At 26.0% G+C, this 20,294-nt stretch overlaps 1 protein-coding gene across 1 annotated transcript; it reads left to right on the top strand.

Moving 5' to 3' along the window:
• The first annotated feature begins 2,125 nt into the window (after positions 1-2,125).
• Positions 2,126-5,791, top strand: LOC101510758 (probable polygalacturonase At1g80170). The gene is made up of 8 exons (XM_004489737.4): positions 2,126-2,419; positions 2,656-2,784; positions 3,132-3,299; positions 3,400-3,438; positions 3,997-4,204; positions 4,521-4,602; positions 4,685-4,793; positions 5,238-5,791. Exons 1-8 carry the CDS (start codon positions 2,162-2,164, stop codon positions 5,649-5,651), a joined length of 1,407 nt encoding a protein of 468 aa, XP_004489794.1. The 5' UTR covers positions 2,126-2,161; the 3' UTR covers positions 5,652-5,791.
• Positions 5,792-20,294: the final 14,503 nt, after the last annotated feature.

Below are 20,294 nucleotides of genomic sequence, written 5' to 3'. Positions count from 1 at the left end.
CGAAGGGACTAAATATATAAACAAAACCATTTTTAAACTTAATATAATAAATTAACCGCTAAAATTAGCAAATAAAAATACATTATTTATTTTATATTTTATTGTTGATGAATACATTTAATAGTGAGTGCTTTAGTGACACACTCTTGTCTGCAACCTATCAAGAACCAGGTTGGGATTCTTCTCTAGCCTTTAGTTGTATACTTATTACATGGAGCAACGACAAACATTTGTTTATTTTTTGCTAGCTCACTAAAAAGTTGGTATTTTGGAGAAGATTAAAGTTTCATGAGTTGGCAAGTGAATAATTGGTAATCCATTGCTGGTATATTGCCGCTTTTATCGTCTCTAAATATAATATTTTGGTGACTGAATTATGGGTAGTAAGATAGTTTATATCATAATAAGAGAAATAAGACATATACCTTAGTGTAAATACTTTTTTTACGTTAAATTGAAGTGAAAATGGCTACTTTTAAGTTATAATTAAAAATTGAATTATGAAAATAAATTATAATTTTTTATTAGATATTAGTGTAAAATTATTTATGTTAACGATGTATAGTCATTGAACTTGTTATTTATATTATAATGAGAGAAATAAGACATATACCTTAAGTAAAAATAGTTTTTAGATGCAATTTATCCTCTCATAGTAGTATTTATTTTAAGTTAGAAAACAAAAATATAAGATATTTTGATAAAAAAATATAATTTTGAAATTCTATGAAAAGAGACACAGCTAGAACTATTATTAAATAATTTTTTCTTGAGATATATTTTATTCTAATAATTACACCTTATCCTTATCAAGCTTATAATTATGGTTAGATTATGCGATTGGTGGGAAAGTAGGCTATCTGCTAAAAACAAAAAGCTAAGGTTTAAATTATGCTATCCTATTAAAAGATTTTTTTTTATCCACTGCCCACCAAAACAAAACAAAACAAAAGACTATAATAATACTAAAGAAAATGCAATAAATTAAAAATAAGCTTGCAATCAATGATTAACAACATTTTTTTTTGGTAACACAAAAAAAAAAACATGCTAAGCATAAAACTAAGGATGTTTTATGTCAGGTGTTGCCATTGAAAACAATTAAACAAGGCAATCTTAGTAACAGATTGTTCAATTTACTAATAGATTGTTTTAAACTTCTAGCTAATACATTGGGTAAAATAGCATTATAATCATAGTCAATTATGTATCTAACTATATATATTCCATTAATCATAATCAGTCAGTTAAATTTTAAAATTTCATTGGCATTAGCTATACCATCAATTATATATACTAATCCCAGTATAAAAAAAAATCAGAAGATATAGTTATCACAACCAGTCTAGTGCTTATACAAAAAAAACAGGACATGCATGACATGCTAGTATATACCATTTCATGTTTTAAGAGACTAAACACAATGGACATTGAAGACCATAATTTTGATTTTGGCAATAAAAACTTGTAGCGGCGATGAAATTCATAATTTAAATTGGTCCTATCATTATCTCTGTCTATTCAATAAAATAATTTCAACTGATAATTTATTTGGGTGACTTAGTCGCTAAAGATAACTTATCTGAACATAACTTGCTCGATGATTCATCTCGTTTGTGTGTCGAAAAAAGAGAAATTACTATGATACCTAATTTTCAAATGTCATAATTTTTGTTGTGTTTGGGCAAATGCTTTGATGTGGTTGGATATCCAAAGTGCATTACATTTTAATTTTGATGTGTATTTTCACATTAAAAAATTTGAAAGTTTGTTCTCCTACAATAAATTCAGGTCCTATATATGTCATCCTTATTCATTAAATATATTTTTCACAGCATAAGGACAAAAGTACATAACTAATAAATTCTGGTACATAACTTTTGGCCACTAAAAGAAGTAGCCAAAAGCAAGCATAACCAACCATAAACATAAATATATAATATGAATTTTGCACAGTTCACAACCCATCTCAAACTTTTGGACCTAATTTTATGCATTAGTGATTAAATAGTTTATTTAATTAAAAGTAAGTCCTTAAAAATTATAAGAAAATCAAACACTATTTCCACTATATAAGCTATCAATATTCAATAACTTCCATACAACTTCATTGAATTTTGTTTGTTTCATAAAGTATCAAACAAAAAGACATTCTTAAAGAATGAAGAGAAACACAAGTTTTTCTCTACTCTTTTTCCTATCCTTGTTGTTTCTTATATTTTTCACATTTTCAGTGGATGCAAGGAAGACAAACATCAAGAAAAAACTTCACAAAGACGGCGGAAATCGCCATACTAGAGGCAAAGGATCACATCCTCCATCTCCTCTTCCTCGTTATGAATCTCATCCAACTCAAGTTAACACTTTTGACATTATGTCTTTTGGTGCCAAGGGCAATGGAGTTTCTGATGATTCAGAGGTAATCAAAAGATAACGATTTTCAACTAAACTATAGTTGGTGCGAGCATAAATTCATTATACACGTGGAAAAAGACCTACAAAAAAAAAAACTAAAAAATTAATCTATGATCATATTTTTGTGTAGGTCTATTTCCATTTCGTTAAAAAGTTTATGCTCGCATCAATTTGTTCATTAATACAAGTTTCAAAATGTAAATCATTCAAGATAATATAGTTATAATGTTCATTAAGCAGGCACTTGTAGCTGCATGGGAATGTGCCTGCAAAATTTCTGGTGCCACAATAAAAGTTCCAGCAAAATTCAAGTTCCTCATTAAGCCTATTACTTTACAAGGCCCTTGTATGAATGATCTTACACTTCAGGTTCAACTTCATTTACCCTTTTAGTTTTGTATTGTGTTTAAATTAGTTTAAAAAGTTTAGTAGTTTAAAGTAGTTGTAGAGTATAAATTATATTGTGTTTTTGCATAACATAATATATTAATAGACTTAAATATGTTTTTTTACCCTACAAAATAATTTAATCTCTAATAAAAATAAACGTTAATGTTGTTCCGTAAAATTGATATTACATGCATGTGCATTTCGTGCGACATGACTAACAGAAATATACAACATTGTTGTTAAGGAAAATCAATGTTATATATGTGACTTTTTGAATGTTAGATTTCTATTGTACAAATATATAAGTGTAAATTGAATTATGACAGATAGATGGAATTGTATTGGCTCCTTCTGAAGTATCTTCATGGCCAAAATCAAGTTTGTTTCAGTGGATAAATTTTAAATGGGTGCAGAACTTCACAATCAAAGGCTCTGGCACTGTTGATGGTCAAGGGTCTAATTGGTGGATCTTGTCAGAACTTTATGATATGCAGGTAAAAGTAAAACTAACCAAATAGATATTCAATTTTCTCAGACAAAGTTCTTAGAATTTTCAAAACAAATGCCTCACTTTGTTGTCACAAATTCTTGCAGAAAACTCACTCTGAACAAATTCCAAGCATGAAGCCAACTGTAAGATTTTCCTTTATTTTCTTCTTACAAACTAACATAATTTTGTGTAGTTTTGTTTTGATTCAGTGTAGAATTGATTTTAACACATGTTTGACATGTTTGAATAGAATTAATTTTGCATCTAGAATTGATTCTTAATAAAAGAGTTTGAAATTTTTGTCTCCATAACTGATTTTGTAAAATTGATTTGAGTCAAATGTTAAGTAATTTATGTTTGGATACATTTACATAAAAGTGAGTAGCATAATAAATTTAAGTGTATAAGTCACGTCTGTATTGTGGCCGCAATATTACAGTTTTTGAAATCTCGATATCTGCACTATAACCATAATTTCGACTACATCGACAGTTTTTTTCCCACATTTCAATTCAATGTAAAGATTTAGAATGTAACTGCAACCACAATTTAAAACCATCTAGCAAGTTAAAATCAACATATATTTTAGAAAATGAAAGAAAAAAAATTCACTTTTTAACATAACTTTTTTTTAGTTTTGTTTTGATTTAGAGTATAACAGTTTCTCATTACTCTTGTTTGACAATTCTATTAATATCCAGGCTATAAGATTCTACTCTAGCAACTTTGTAAAAGTTAGAGATATCAAAATCATAAACAGTCCTCTATGCCATCTAAAATTTGACAACTCAAAGGGCATCAAAGTTGATAATATTACAATAATTTCCCCTGCAAATAGCCCAAATACTGATGGAATTCACTTGCAAAACACACAAGATGTTGAAATTCAACATTCTCATATTGGAACTGGTAAGGCATGCACTAAATTAACTTATTTTATATTACTGAACATTCCATTATATTACTGAATTTCACAATATGGTGCATTGTCCACTTAGAATTGTTGAGCTTAAATTTGACAAAAGAATGATTGGCACAAATACCCTTTTCAAATTCAAACTATAAACTGTCACAGCAACTAACTTTTGAAACGTGCAGCTTATAAAGTTTTAACTTTTGTAAACACTATGCCATACTACATAGTACATATTATATATTAAAGTTATATTTTATATGAAGTTTATAATATTGACACTTGTTCTTATTTTATTATATTATTACTTAGGAGATGACTGTGTGTCCATCCAAACCGGTTGTTCTAATATTCATGTCCACCACATTAAATGTGGCCCTGGTCATGGCATAAGGTAAGACAAAAATATAGAATTTATAGCTTGTATTGTTATAGAAAAACCACTGATTATTACAAATTTAATTTTCTGAATATAGCTTAGGAGGATTAGGAAAAGACAAGAGTGTGGCATGCGTTTCTGACATTATTGTTGAGGATATTTCAATGAAAAATACACTATATGGAGCAAGAATCAAAACATGGCAGGTATGAAGCTTGAATATGAATTCAATGTTGTAACTATATCATTAATTTGATATAAGATGGTTCAGATTATTAATTCTTCAAATCTATTTAAAATAATTTTTGTCATTAATTTAAATTGAACAATTGAGGTCGGTAATTGTGTCACACAGTTGCCTTGCCGCATGAATTTTGATTATATATTGAGTTATTTCACATAAATTAAAAGCGAAATTATAAATGAAAATTATTTTTTTTACAAAATAATTTTATTAACCATCAATATATTCTCCTTATTAATATTTATATGGAAATGTAATGATTTTATTAGGACACAAAAAAAATTATGAAATTTGAACGGTGTTGTATTTCATTTTTCTATCTAATTTTGTTAGTTACTGTTTTTTTTTTTAGTAGTATATAGAATTTCATTGACAATAATTGGAGTAATTTTTATGTTTTGAATAGGGAGGAATTGGTATGGTTAAAAATGTATCATTTTCAAGAATCAAAGCCTATGATGTTATGTTTCCAATAATGATAGACCAATACTATTGTGACAAACAAATTTGCAAGAACCAAACAGGAACAGTGGTAATTTCTGGTGTTAAGTTTGATCAAATAAGTGGCAGTTATTCAGTGCAGCCAGTCCACCTAGCTTGTAGCAATTCCATACCATGTACAGATGTTGATTTAACTGACATTCAACTAAGGCCTTCCCTAAAATATAGAGGCTTACAACAAGCTATGTGTTGGAATTCTTATGGAAAATCACAAGGTCAATTGGTACCTTCAAGTATTGATTATTGTTTGAGAAGTGGTGGTGGATTAATCAAGAGGATAGCAAGGTCACATGATAGTGTATGTTATAAATTTTTATAGAAGTCAATTTTAATTAGTTTTGGGACTTATTGTAGATTCCCTTATGCAAATGCTTTTTAAATTTGTGAAGGGGGTGATGTTGGTGTAAATTTTTATTTTTATTTTTATTTTATTGGAATGTACTAATAGACTTTAGTTTATTTGTTGGGTGGTAAGTGAAAACAAAATTTGGGTTTTATTTTTTCCTAAATTTTCTTAATATTGTAGGATTGAATCAACAAATAATTTGACAAATTTTGTTTTAGAGGTTAGTATTGTGTTCAGGCCCAATCCAATCTCTTAGTTGTTTCATCCATTAATTGGGCCAGCAGTTCAATGGAAAACCTAAAACTCCCTAAAATATCTTTTAATGGATTTTCTAAAATATATGTTGATTTCCCATTTTTCATGACATCATTGTTTTTATTATTCATACGATTATTATTACTCAAGTTCATGCCATGTAAGAATAGTTGTTTTAGTTCATGAAGGCTAAAAACAAGGACATAAGTCTTACAATTGAATTATCAAATTCTCTGTGCTTTTAGCTAATTTAGACATTTTCACGATTTTTATAGAATCGTTTGGGTTTGAAGTGTTGAAATTTAATTCATAAACTGTTATGCTACAAATTGAGAGTTAGTTACAAATTAGTTAGTTAGTTATTGTTATGGATAACTTGTTTCACAAGCATTTTGTAGCATGAATGAAAATCAGAATTTTATCTAAATCCTTCTTTCTCTGTCTTTTCTGTTTTTTACTGCAGTCCAGAGTTAGTTAGTTATTGTTATGGATAACTTGTTTCACAAGCATTTTGTAGCATGAATGAAAATCAGAATTTTATCTCAATCCTTCTTTCTCTGCCTTTTCTGTTTTTTACTGCGTTTGGACTGCATTCATCACAGTTACTGATTCCAACATGAAGAAGGTTTGTCAAACTCATTTTGGATGTTCTTGATTTACCTTACTTTCATTTGATTATTTAGTTATCGCTCAATTTAACTGTTAAGCGTCTTCAATTAACATCTTAGATTATTTTTTATTTAAACAATTTCCATTATAGATCTCGCTATGTAATTGAACCAAGTAAATAACACATTCATCTCTATTTTTCTCATTCTATTATTCATATTTATCTTTTTACATTAAACTAAATAATATTTTACTTCTTTAATTTATTTTGTTAATTTTTAAATTTTTCGTTCAACATCACATTATAGAATATATATAAAATTGAAAAACAATCTCTTATCAATTAAACTAACATTTAGCATTTTCTGAAAATAAGAGTATCAAATGCTCATGTTGTTTAATTTTTTATAAAACAATAACCTATTAAAAGTTTTGGTTTAAATTTTTTTTTTTTTTTTTGTGTTTTACTTATTTTTAGTCTAGTTTGTATGTGTTTTACTTAAGAATAGGAAAGCCAATCAAACTTGTCGGGCCAACACGTTCATTTTAAGTTGGTTGGGCTGATGATTTGAATTTGTCTATCTAAATTTGTCCGCCCTATTTAATTCGCTGAAAAAACAGGATGAAGGTGTGTGCGTATATAAATGGTGGATGACTCGATCAAGTAGATTCTGATGTCGTCTTATATTTTATATTTGATCTAATTCATCCTTACAAAATCAACTTATAAGGTGATGAATCTCTCTTTTTATAGACTATTGTAGTGCTCTATCTTTTATTATATGAAACTTAAATTTTTTTTCCAATAATGTAGGTGAAAACTTATAATCTTATGTTCGTAATCAATAGTTAGTATACTTTGATAAAAAATAAATAAATGTTAAAATAATTTTTTACTTCCTAGAAAAATTTAAAATTTTATTTTTAGTTCCTATAAAAAAATCACATATTTTAGTCTCAATAAAATTATTATATAAGTTGTTTTAGTTCATGTAGATGTGAAACATCCTTTAAATTTTAAAATTTTAAATAATTTTTTTACAAACATGTTTATATCATTAACAAAAGTTTGATCCAAACAAATTTAGAATTTTTTAATTTGAGATAAATTAGATATAACTTTTTAAATATCATATGTTCTATATAGAAGTTTATATGAATTTAGAAATTAAATTTTGAGCTTATTTTTTATTGAAGAATTTTTTATGTGTTGTAAACATATATACTCAAAAATTATTCAAAAATATATATCAGTGTTCCACCAAATACTAAAACTGTTTGTATAAAAAATTTATTGAACTAAAAAATGTATTTTTTTTATACGAATTAAAAACAAAATTTTAATGAAACTAAAAATTTAAAAGAAAATAATTGTCTATACTCATCGAGGCCTAATTATGTTACCCTTGCATAAACTATAATGGGCTACTACATTGGTCTAATAGTCTTATTTTATTTGTTATTTTTGTCTTTCACCTTTACATTCTCAAATGAATAAATACATGTTTAAATTGTCATTACGATAAAATTAGGATACTTCTAAAAAATATATGGAGATAAAACAAACTTTATTGAACTCTATACACTACATGCCATTTGTGAACTGTAGTTGACTCAGACTATACTGGTTGTTTTATATCCACACCCTTCCCCTCATTTCACAATTTTTCAAAAATCTCACTTTACCATTTTTCACTTTTAAATATTTTTATTTTTTCACGTTTTCATATTTTTCACTTCAATTTTCCAAAATACAAAATTAGTAGTCCTTAAGAGTGAGATGTAAGAAACAAAAAAATCTCATAGGCTACAAAAATTTATTAGAATTATTTAAAATCAAAAATCAAATTTAACCTAATAATTTATCTTTATATTTACCTGCCACCAGATTTAATAAATAAGGTAGATGTATATTTAACTCGGTTGTTTTGCATAAATCAATTAATAAAATGAGACAGTGACAATTTTGTAAATATATGAAACACATTTAATACAGTTATATTGTCAGTCGACCTAAAAGAGACGGTAAAACAAAAAAATAATATATCTCATCTTCCTCTATGTTTAAGTCGGTTGATTGGGTAAACAATCTAATAAAATGAGGCAGACAATTTTATAAATATTTGAAGCTGTATAATGCGGTTATATTATAACCGACCTGAGACAACGTAAAAAAATATAAAAAATCTCATATACTTAATGTTTTATCTTCTTACCCTAGCCTCTTCCACATTCTATTCCTTAACCTCTATATCATAAACACTTACAACCTGGACTCAGACTTCTTGGATTTTTTCTAACATCGACTTCACAACCCGCTGCCGCCGTTTTATCTCACCATTTCATCAATTTGTTAAGACGTGTTTGATACTCAAGTTCTTACTCATTGAACATTAAACTTTATTTATGTAGAGATAGCATTGTGAGTAATTTTCTACCATTACGATTATTGGTAATTTACTATGCAAGTCATATAACAATAGTTGTTCACACCTTACATTGCCAAAATTATTAGTATATATAGGCATAAGTTCATTTCTAAAGAATAACACATTTTTTCACGTTCTGAAGTGCAAGACAGGAACTTTCATAGCTACAACAAAAAATGAAATGAAAATGAGAACACGGGTAGTGTCATTTTTGCATCGCTATTCATCTGTTTGATAAAATGCCACAAAGGGACCTTCATGTAAGAGAGGTTCATTTTGAGTTTATTGTTGATTGCATTAAATTGTCCCTATAATTATTTGTGAGAGGGTTGTACATTATGGGAAAGAAGTAAAAAAAAAAAGTGACATGTCAAACTCATTGTTTAAAGTGTCTCTTTATCATTTTGTTTTATTTTGTTTGAAGACTAGAGATGAACTCATTATTTGTATTTTTTTTTCTGCTAAATTTTACATTTTATTATTGAAGTCTATGTTATAATTTTTCTTTTCATCTTATGCTTTATAACATTCAAAAAAAAAATTAATGTGCTTTATAAGATTTTTTTTAAGTCTTTTGGATAGATGCAAGATATTTTGTCGGTTGTATTAGCAAGTTAAATTACATATTTTACATCTTTCGTTTTGTATAATTTCAATCGGATCAAACTAAAGAAGTTCAAGAACAATGTGCGGATTTTATTTTGGAATTAGTTGAAGAAAATGACAATACTTGAATATATGTCTATTGAATATTGTTATATTGTGATTTTGTAATTTTGTCAATGGACATGTAAATCATTTTCCGTCTTGTCAAGAATAGTCAGAAATGATAGACATTTTCTTTATACTATATATTTTTGTATGAACTTCTGATATTATATATTTTGATTATTAGATGGTTATATAGAATTGTGATTGTAAGTACAAAATTCTAATTTGAAATTTAATACGAAATATTGTATGTATGTACGGAGCAGGAGCATAAAAACAAAATAAATTTTTTTTAAAAAATAATAATTATTTTAACTCTATCTATTAAGTCAGTTGATCAAAAAACCGACTTAAAAGTTGATTAATTGAACTGAATTTATGATGTTTAAGTCGGTTAAGCTGAACCGACTTAACAAGACGAAACCTTATTAAGTTAGTTCATGAAACGACATAAAAAACAACATATTTATTAAATTATTTGTTGTTAACTTAACACGAAACTGACTTAAAATATACCTTTTAACCGAATTAAAAAAGTAAAATTCCATTAATATTAATTAAAGTTCATTAATCGCTTCAAGGTGAATCGCTATTAATTAATTAAAGAATAGTTATACCTACGTATACATATATATAGATTAATAAACCACGAAACTAATCATAATTATTCGTCCTCATAACTAACAATTGAAAGACTTACACTTTAAATTTAATTATGTAAAAAATTGTTGGAGAAACATCATGATGATGAAAATGATGATGTATACAGTATTAGAGAGGCATGGCCCAAGAGATTATGCTAGCATGCAATATATGTACCTCAAGTTATAAAAAATACAACAAGGAAACATTATTTCCTAACTATCCCACTCACCCAAATCATGTTTATGCAAATGTTTTTTTTTTAAACTAGAAGATGGTTCACAACATTTTCAATTGCAATGTTTCTTATCCTTTTAGGATTTACTTGTGTTTTCATTTTGATCATGGAAATTTGGTCATGACACTTAAACTCATTAGACATAATCATTGCTTAGCATCACTGTTCCATGCTTGCAAAACCTTAATATATTTCTATTTGGTCCTCCTTTCATTAACCTTTTGGCGTTTTTTTTTTTGACAAGAAAACTTTGTGCGTTTAAATATTATAATTTATACTATTCACAAACATGGTATATAATAGAATAATTTTCCTTATTTTTTAGAGAGATTCATCATTCAAATTCCTTCTCATGATTCTATTCTCTTCTTTTTATAACCACTTTGTCCAAGATCATATGCCTTTTAAATTTCTAAAGTTAGATGCCTTAATTTGATGTTATTCTAGCATGCAAGAAATTATTTCCTATACACATTTATGATAGGATAAGCAAACCGAATCATTGAATTGAATTGGTAAATAAACTTTACTAAAAATCGAATTGATTGAGATTGGGAATGTTTAAGTTCAAATATTATAACTAAAATAATTTTTAATAAAGTTATACTAAGAACTAGTGGGTTTAGAAGAAGAAAAAAGCTAAATAATAACAAAACTTTGGAAAAAAAAACTAAATAATTAACAAAACTTAGAGTATGGAAGAAATTAAATGTTGAAATTTTCTACCTATCATTGTACCACTTTGAATTAAAGGCTAACAAAGCGGATTATTATAGTAATAATCTTGACGGCGAAGTAAAGGATTAAAGAAAATCTTTCATTGAAATCAATGCAACTTGTTCTAAAATATACACCTTCTTATTTCTTTTCAAGAATATTACACTCCCTACATTTTCTATTTTTAGTGCAATCAAATAGTAATTAATTATGTTGAAGACTGTGTAAGTTCTTTTAGACTTTGAATTGAAGCTCCACAAGCTAACTAGAGCTGAGCAAGCACCTTACAAGGACATCTCTTAGTAATTAAATACTCATTTTATATAAACAAAAGGGTTCAAGACAAGGAAATTTAGCTTAATTTGCCACTATTATACGTTTAATTTTTTAATAAATCTAAGTGAAACCAAACTTGAACATTGTAAGTAAAATCTCAAATTCAAATTTTGTAGATAGAAAAATATATTTGAGAATAAAGATTTTATTAAATATAGCAATCAAATATCTTGATAAAAATTAACCATCGATGACTTATTAATAGTAACAATCGACAAAATTTTTAGAAAAAATGAAAGTAAAAAAAAAAAAAAAGTAGATTTAAAATAAATTAGTCGATAATAAATTAAATAAGTTTGTATTTTTTTTATAAAAGTTATTTTGATTGGTTGTTTATTGATTTTAGTTTAATTGAATAGTTAAGAGTATCTTCAACGGTGAATCAAATGAGTTTTTTAAGTAAGGTCTATTGTGTCATATCAGATTAAAACAATTCATTCATTTTATGTTTCACCAATACAACACTTGAAAATTCATCTAAAAATCTACGACTTTAATTCAGATATTAATATTTATTTATATATAATTTTATTAAACCTGAATTTGTTTCAATGTGTGTAATTGTGTTCCAAAAATTTGTCTCGCAAATGTTGCTTCACCAAGCAATGGTGCGTTTCTAGCTCACTATTCCAATATGGCAAACTTCGTGTAGAACAGTTTCGTCCTTCCATGAAATAATAGTGAACCTTCTCAAATTTTAAGGAAAATGTACGTTGGACATTCAAACATTTATTTGATACTATATATATAATAGAGAAAGAAAAACAAAAACAATGATATAATAGATGTAATAGAAAATAAATATAAATAAAATAAAGTGTTAAATAAATGTATTAAAATAATGAATTTGAAATATAATAGTTAAAATTTTAATTTACTAATCCCTAAATTATATCACAAAAATGTGCCACTCCCTTTTCGAGGTATCTAGGAATTGAGTCATGAAAAGTTAATTCTTAGTTGTGTTGTTTGATGGCTTATAACAAGAAACGAAATGGGTCAAAGTCAACTTTACATCTAAATTCATATTGCTTACAAAATATGGTCAACTTTCTTTAGGGGTTATGTTATGGATCTTAGCTGACTTCAAATTCATATTTGAACATTTTGGAATGAACCGTAATAGCTTTCTTAGACAAAATGTCTCACGGGTAGGGTTCTTGGCGACAAATAATTCTTTTTGTTGCTTTTACTTTTTCAGTTCTATGACAATTTTGGATCTTTATTAGTAATATATTATACTTACCAAATCACCTCATTTTACATTTCAAAAAATAATAATAATAATTTAAAATAAATTTTTTTTAACAAATTATATTTGACCAATTTCTTATTTTATACACGCAACAATAATTTGTGTACATGTGCATGAGAGCTAAGCAAAATGTTTCAATCTTTTTAATCTAGAGTCAATGCAACCCACCAGCAACAAATGATAATGTCAAAAAAAGAACAACTTCGGTTCCCACTCTCAAATGCCACATAAATACCACACAAAGTGGTTCTTTTTTCATATGCCTCACCCCTTCAAGTTAATCTCACATCTTCAACTAGGAGACATCATCATTATAAATTTAGGTCCATCAAATTCCATTTTAAATATTGCACAAAAGAATATCAACCTTAACTAATAATTCACCAACAAAGCTGACTACATATTTGAAAATGCCGGCCACTTATGTATAAATCGAATTCGTGGGTTAAGATATTCGATGATAGTTTGATTTGATGGTCTTAAAAAATCTTTTTTTTATTTTATTATTAAAAATATTAAATTTAAATTTAGACTATTTAATCTTAATCAAGTTAATACTTCAACTACATAAATACATAGAACTCAACTATAGATTATTCAGGTCCATGTATGTAGCACTATATATGGAATAAATAAAGACAAAATTCTGATGTAACATATAACCGAGACTTCAAATCAATGGAGGATAGCGACGAATCAAGAAGTTAAAAGAAAAAGAATTTTCTTATAGTTAGTTAGTTTATGGAATGTCAATGTCAGCATGATACACTAGGCCAACCAACTATCACCAATGCATTGATTAATAGCACAAGATATTATTATTGATAAATACTAACAAATATTTTTTTATAATTATTAAGAATTTAAATATATATAAAAAAAAAAAGTTATTAAAAATTATGTAATTTAAATTTTAAAATTGTATAATATAAATTTTTTTATTTAAATTTTTTATTTTCTTTTTTGTTCTTAATAAATGTTCTAAGACACTTGTTAACATTATCTATTATTATTATTATTTGCAGCCTAAGAAATTTGAGTATGCATGTTGCTTAGTAGTGCATATGTTCCTTTAATCAAATTAAGGTTATAGCTATTAAATCTTTTTTTTGTTCGAGTGGCCTCAAGTCAAATTTCATGATTTGTAATACACAAAGTTTCACACGTTGTTCTCTGACAAAATGTGTAATGAATGATTCATATAGAATCATATTTAACGCTCCTCCGTAACATGCATATTAATATCTATTTAATGTACTTGGAAAACTGCATCTATGCAACTGAAACTCCTAATTTTATTCCACTACTTGATTCGGGCAAGTTGCTTATTTCCTAATTAATTAACATTGTAACTTAAATTCAATTGCAATTTTAGAATCCACTCCTATCTTAATTAAATTATGGGAAAAAATTATATTATACTATAAAAGTTATTTGTGATGTGATGTTCATCATTTTCGTCCATTAAATAATATTTAATTACGTGATAAATTTCAGTTAATTTGTCAAGTTGCAAATTATTAATTATTGAGATTTGATTATGAGTTATTAAATGATAAAATGACCCTTTAAATTTTTCAATCAAATTTTAAATTACAAATAATTTTGTTTCTCTTATTTTATATATGTTCTATCTCAAAATATAAATAAAAAATTTGTCAATAAAAGTTGAAGTAAATTCTTATGCTAAATAATAATTAGAGAATAATAAAAATTTCTTAGTTTTTCCCTTTAATTAACTATAGAGTAAAGAGATCGACATTTTGACAAAAATAAATCGGAACAATTTAATTTTTGAACTATAATTTTTCAGTAAATCGTATGGAAACTGATGATGTGTATCGTTAAGTCGTTATCGATTTCTGTAAACTTTTTACGTAATCTTTAATAAAAATATATTGATATGACAAGGAAATGATTGACCTCCGACATAACAATGATATTTCGACAATTTTCATAAGTATTTCTACAGCCATTTTTTTCATTTTTCCTTTTATGTTTTTGTCATTTCCTCTTTTTATTTTCATTGACCATTATATGACATGTGAATGTCACATAATCCTCTCATACTTAAAAAAACAAATAAAAAAATCAATTAAAAAATGACAAATATACTATTGTATTCCAATTTATTTTTATCAAAGACTAAAAATAATCGTTTCTTTAATCATAAATTAACAGGTTCCACAATATTTTTTGTAAGAGACCAAAATGTCCCTTCACTATTAATTATAACTCTACATTGAGAAGAGGCACTCTCTCACAATAGACTTATCCACCCTTCAAGCATGCTATGATTCCCTATTACCTATTGACTGATTCCACAATATATACTTCCAACAAAGGGAAAATTGTGAAACTATTGTGTTGAAAATTCACTGCTTAGACATATTAGTGCATCATTCTGTTAATTTCAGCATGTTTTGCCTTTGTTTCCTTACAATTTCTGACATATGACAGCCTTTAGTGACCACTCTTTTGGATATAAAACATTTCTCACGCCTTTTTAATCATAAATATTCTCTTTCATACACACACAACCAACAATCATTAGCATACAAAATAATTGGTTACCATGGTTCATGGTTGTTATACTATACTTTTCTTAAATTAATGTCAATATTTAGTACCTCTTTCTTCATGAAAACCCTCTTATAGTGAGTGAAAGTGACAACATTTAAAGTATCATTATCGATCACTTAAATTGTCATAATAAATTTAGTTGTATAGTTATAATCGGTTCAACAAATTCAGAAGTCTAAAGTGACATTTGAAAATAAAGTTTTTTTAAAAAATGGGATACTAATTTAAATGTGAAATAATACCATAAAAATTATGGATTTTACAAAAGTGAATTTATTGATTATACATATATATCACAAATACAATTTAATGTAAACAACATTAATAGTTTTGAAAATATACAATAGAATTATTTTTTAATTGTCTATAAAAATTATTTTAATATATATATCTTTTAAATTGTAAAAAAATATAAAAACAATGTCATAGTATGAAATTGAACTGTGAATAAAAGACTGAAAATCTTATACTTACCAATTAAGTTAATATATAACTCTAACAAAATTTGTTGAATTATAAATTTGAACGACTGTTTTTCTTCGTTAAGTAAACTTTGTAGTTTTTCAACTTAATTGTTTTAAAATAAAATTTTTTTCTTTGTTGAATTATAAATTTACTTAACTCAAATAATATGTAGTTTTTTATCAACTTTGTGTAATTTAAATTTTATTCAAAAATTATTATTATTTTATTTTTATCTTTAACAAGTGTCTAGACATTTGTAAACATTACTCAAACAACTCTGATAAAACAAAAAATCATTAGTTTTGGCCTTTTGTGTTTGTTTGTAGTTGCTATTCAAGCATTACCTTGTTACTTACCTTCAACTAACTTGTACATAAAGTGCATTGTTGAATGTTTTTGAATGTTTGAGACATGAGTTTCTGGTTTCACTGAGATTATGTAAATTTTTTATGCTACCCAATTAGCTGTAATGAGAGTGACTCACAGGGGACCAAATTCTCTATATGCTTTTTATTTTAAATGCTATATATTTGAAGTGAGAAAAATAATTTGATTTAAAAATTCAGAGCTAGAAATAAATGGAGTGCTGGCAAAATGGTAGGCATCATTGCCACAACCCAAAAAGGAGAAACACTGTGAAAGAAAGGCAACTTTAGCTTTAGTGCTCTCATAATTTCATTAGTCCCCAATTTCACAATGTAGCATGTTAGGGTGAATATTTTTATAGTAAAAAAGTGTTTAAAAATTATTTAAATTTTAATGATATTTTTTTAAAGTTTAAATTAACCATATATTTTATTTTTATGGTTAAGACAATCTCAGTCCATGTCAATTTGCTAAATAGAAGAAAAATTAAATTTTATTATTTAAAATTTAACTCGTTGAACTGACTCTGATTTTACAATTATCTTAATTATAAATTAAATACGAAATACTGTTAATTTATATTAAAAAAAATATGTCAATGATCTTCAATATTTAGAATTATTTTTAAATACTATTTTCGAGGCTAATCTTAAATTTTCTCTCACAAATTATTGTTGGTACTGATATTTTGATTGTAGATATAGATAATATATCCATGTAAAAAAAGTGATACCTAAGTATTGCTATGTTTTCCTCAAATAAAAATATATTTATTTTAATTGCATTCAAGAGCAATGCATGCCTTCTTATATGGTCTATGTGTCTTGTTTAAAAAAATGGTCTATGTGTAGCCTCCTAATTTTGTGTAGACTCATAATCAAGATATTGAAGTTGATATTATCGTTAAGATTAAAATAATTAAGTGCATATATATTTAATTGCTGAGAACATATTCTGTCATGAAAAAGAAAATCAAAATAAAGATGGATGCATAAAAGAGTTCAATTCAATGGGAAATTAATAATTAGAAAAATTTATGTTTGATTGCACTCTATTAATTAAAATGGAAAAGAAATATTATTTAAGTTGAGTCTATTAAAAAGAACTAAATTAATATAAAGTAACGAACCACAATTCAAATCCAAAATTAAATAAATATCCAAATTTAGATTCAGTAGAAAATCCAATACGATTATTTCTAGTAAAAAACGTGAAAAAACTATGAAACAATGAAAAAAATAGAAAGTCTTTTAAATAAAATAATACATTTTCAGATTTTAAATAAAATAATAAATTTTCAGGGTGTGAGTCGACACAATTTTGTCAATGAAAACAAGACTTTGCTATCTATGGCGCCATCAGATCCTACAGTGTTGTCATAATTCAATTCTTACATCCATCCAAAATCTACATTTTCAAACACGTTAGCTGCAAAACACTCAAACTAATTTTGGTACTTATATATATATTAAACAAAATGAGTGCTAAGCACCAATTAATTTTGGATATAATTGCTAATGAAATCCCAAACATCAAGCAAACCACATTTTTTAGTATATTTATCTATGTATTGCATATATACTTCTTGTTTAAAGAAATGAATTGAGACTGCTTTGATTAAAAAAAACATAATTTTTTTTGCCGTTGAAATGAACAATTTAACATCATTATAAATAAAAGAATTTGATTATTGATCTTATAACTTGATGCATGAAGTATTTATTGTGCTCTAATTTAATAAAATATGTTTGGTTGGTGTGGTGATATATAGAGTGTAATAATTAATAAGTGAGTTTGATCTTAGAATTTGGATTATATTCTACGTAATTCTAAGGTAAGGTAAATACTATGCAACAAATATAAATATTTTATCTGACATGATTTGATTCAATTTGAAATTCTTAACACACACCTCTCACGTTTAGGAATTGGAAATTTAACCATGATCCAAGTGACCCAATAGTAGTAACTTGATAAATGATCAAATGAATCTTAAATAGACTATTATATCATCTTAAAATTTAAGTTGAATTCTACACAACTCCACAAAATCGACTGATAAGATATAATACAAATTTCATCCAATATAAGAATTTTAACACTTAATACAAATTTTAAAAATTAAAAGTGAGAAATATTTTCACAAAAATAAACATGAAGTTTGTAAATAGTATTAGTGCTATTGATGGGGTTCACTTTCAAGTAGGACAAAAAGAGATTGAGCCCCAAAAACCATAGACAAAGAATGATACGCATGGAGGGTGCATGGAGCATGGGCATGATAAACATGCACCACATAATGCCAAGCTCTTGCGCATGCCAACAAGGTTGGGTTGAGGACACAAATACAATTTGGTTTCACTTCCATCCATATTGTAACTATACAAAATGCACACCTACTACTATATGGTACCATTTTTTCAAATTTAATTTTACTAGTTTTACAACAATTTTGGAACAACATATTAAAAAGAGAGTTATTTCATAAATATACTCATATTTAACAACATATTTGTGTAAATCAATTTTACTTAAAACACAATTTTTTACGTCATACAAGGTCACGTGACAAATTGAAAAGTGACATTATTAATTCACCTAATTTTTCAAAATTTATAATCCTCAATTTTTATAATTTACGTGACATTGTAATATTAAACATAGTGGAATGGTTATAGTGTAGCTGAGTCATATTAGAACATCTTGGGAAATGAGAAAGGAAGAGAGCCTCAAAGCAAAGTTAGAAACTTTGGAAACTCAGAATAAATTGTAATTCCTATCTGTCCTCAGACACAAAATAAAGAATAACAGAAATCATCAGTCCCATATTTTGGCCCAATAAACTAACAACACAAAAAGGTAAAGTTTCAGTCCTTGTATTGTAGACTGGAAACATGCCTTGCTATATATCTCTCTCAATCTACTTTCTTTCTTCCTTCTCTTTCCTCACACCCCAAATTCATGGTTTCAACTACATTTTATATCTTTAAAATATATAATCCTTTTCATAATAGATAGTTACATATCCCTTTTTTTTATTTAATTAAACACCAACAAATTAAATTCAATATTAAAATAAATATATCATGATTAACAATTACAAAAAGACATGCGGTTGCTTTCTCTTGCTAACCTTTTCACTCTATTCCTCGCACATCTTGTGCACATAATAGATTTCTTATTAATTTAATTCATTTTTGCTTGTTAAAAAAAAAATCTTTTGTATAAGATTCTTTTAAGAAAACTTATATATTTTTAAAAGTGAAAAAATAATTTCATTAGTCATTTATCTTAAAATTTTTATATCAATTTAGTCTTTTATTATCTTTTGTGTTATGTTTTTTAATAAATAAATAAATAATACTTATTTGATGTCTGCATCCAAACTACTAAACTAATCTACTATATACTAAAAGTGTAAAGTAATTTCACAATATGGTGGAATATTAATATTTTATTTAGGTATAATTGTCTATGCGGTCCTTTAATTTTATTTCAAATAATATTTCAGTCATTTTTTTTTTAAATTAATTTTTTATTTAATTTTAAGTAAACAATTTGATCTTTTATATTTTAAAATATTAACAATGGTATTCTTTTTTTATAAAAATTCATCAAAATTTTCAAACAAAACTCATAAAATTAATTATCATCTTCAACATAATGCAAATTTTATCAAATTTATAACTTAAATCTTCAAATAAACTCAATATTTTTATTCTTTATATTTTCAAATTTTTAAAATAAAATTAAATAAAAGACTAAATTAAAAAAAAATAAAAATTAAATAACTTAAATATTATCTAAAATTAAGTTAAAGAAACATCCTAACAATTATATTTTTTATTTAATATAGAATGAACATGAAATGATCTTAGTTAAGCAGAAAGATAGCATTGATTAAGAGAGAAACTCCATATATCTCCTTTTGTTATTTTATTCTTCTAATAAATACACCAAACACCATATGTCAACAATTATTTATAAGTTATGATTTGGTGTAGCCCTTT

This window comes from Cicer arietinum, chromosome 8 (assembly GCF_000331145.2).
Source record: "Cicer arietinum cultivar CDC Frontier isolate Library 1 chromosome 8, Cicar.CDCFrontier_v2.0, whole genome shotgun sequence".
NCBI classification, from domain to species: domain Eukaryota; kingdom Viridiplantae; phylum Streptophyta; class Magnoliopsida; order Fabales; family Fabaceae; genus Cicer; species Cicer arietinum.
The sequence above is the reverse complement of the archived record's forward strand: the minus strand, read 5'-3'. Positions and strand labels throughout refer to the sequence as shown.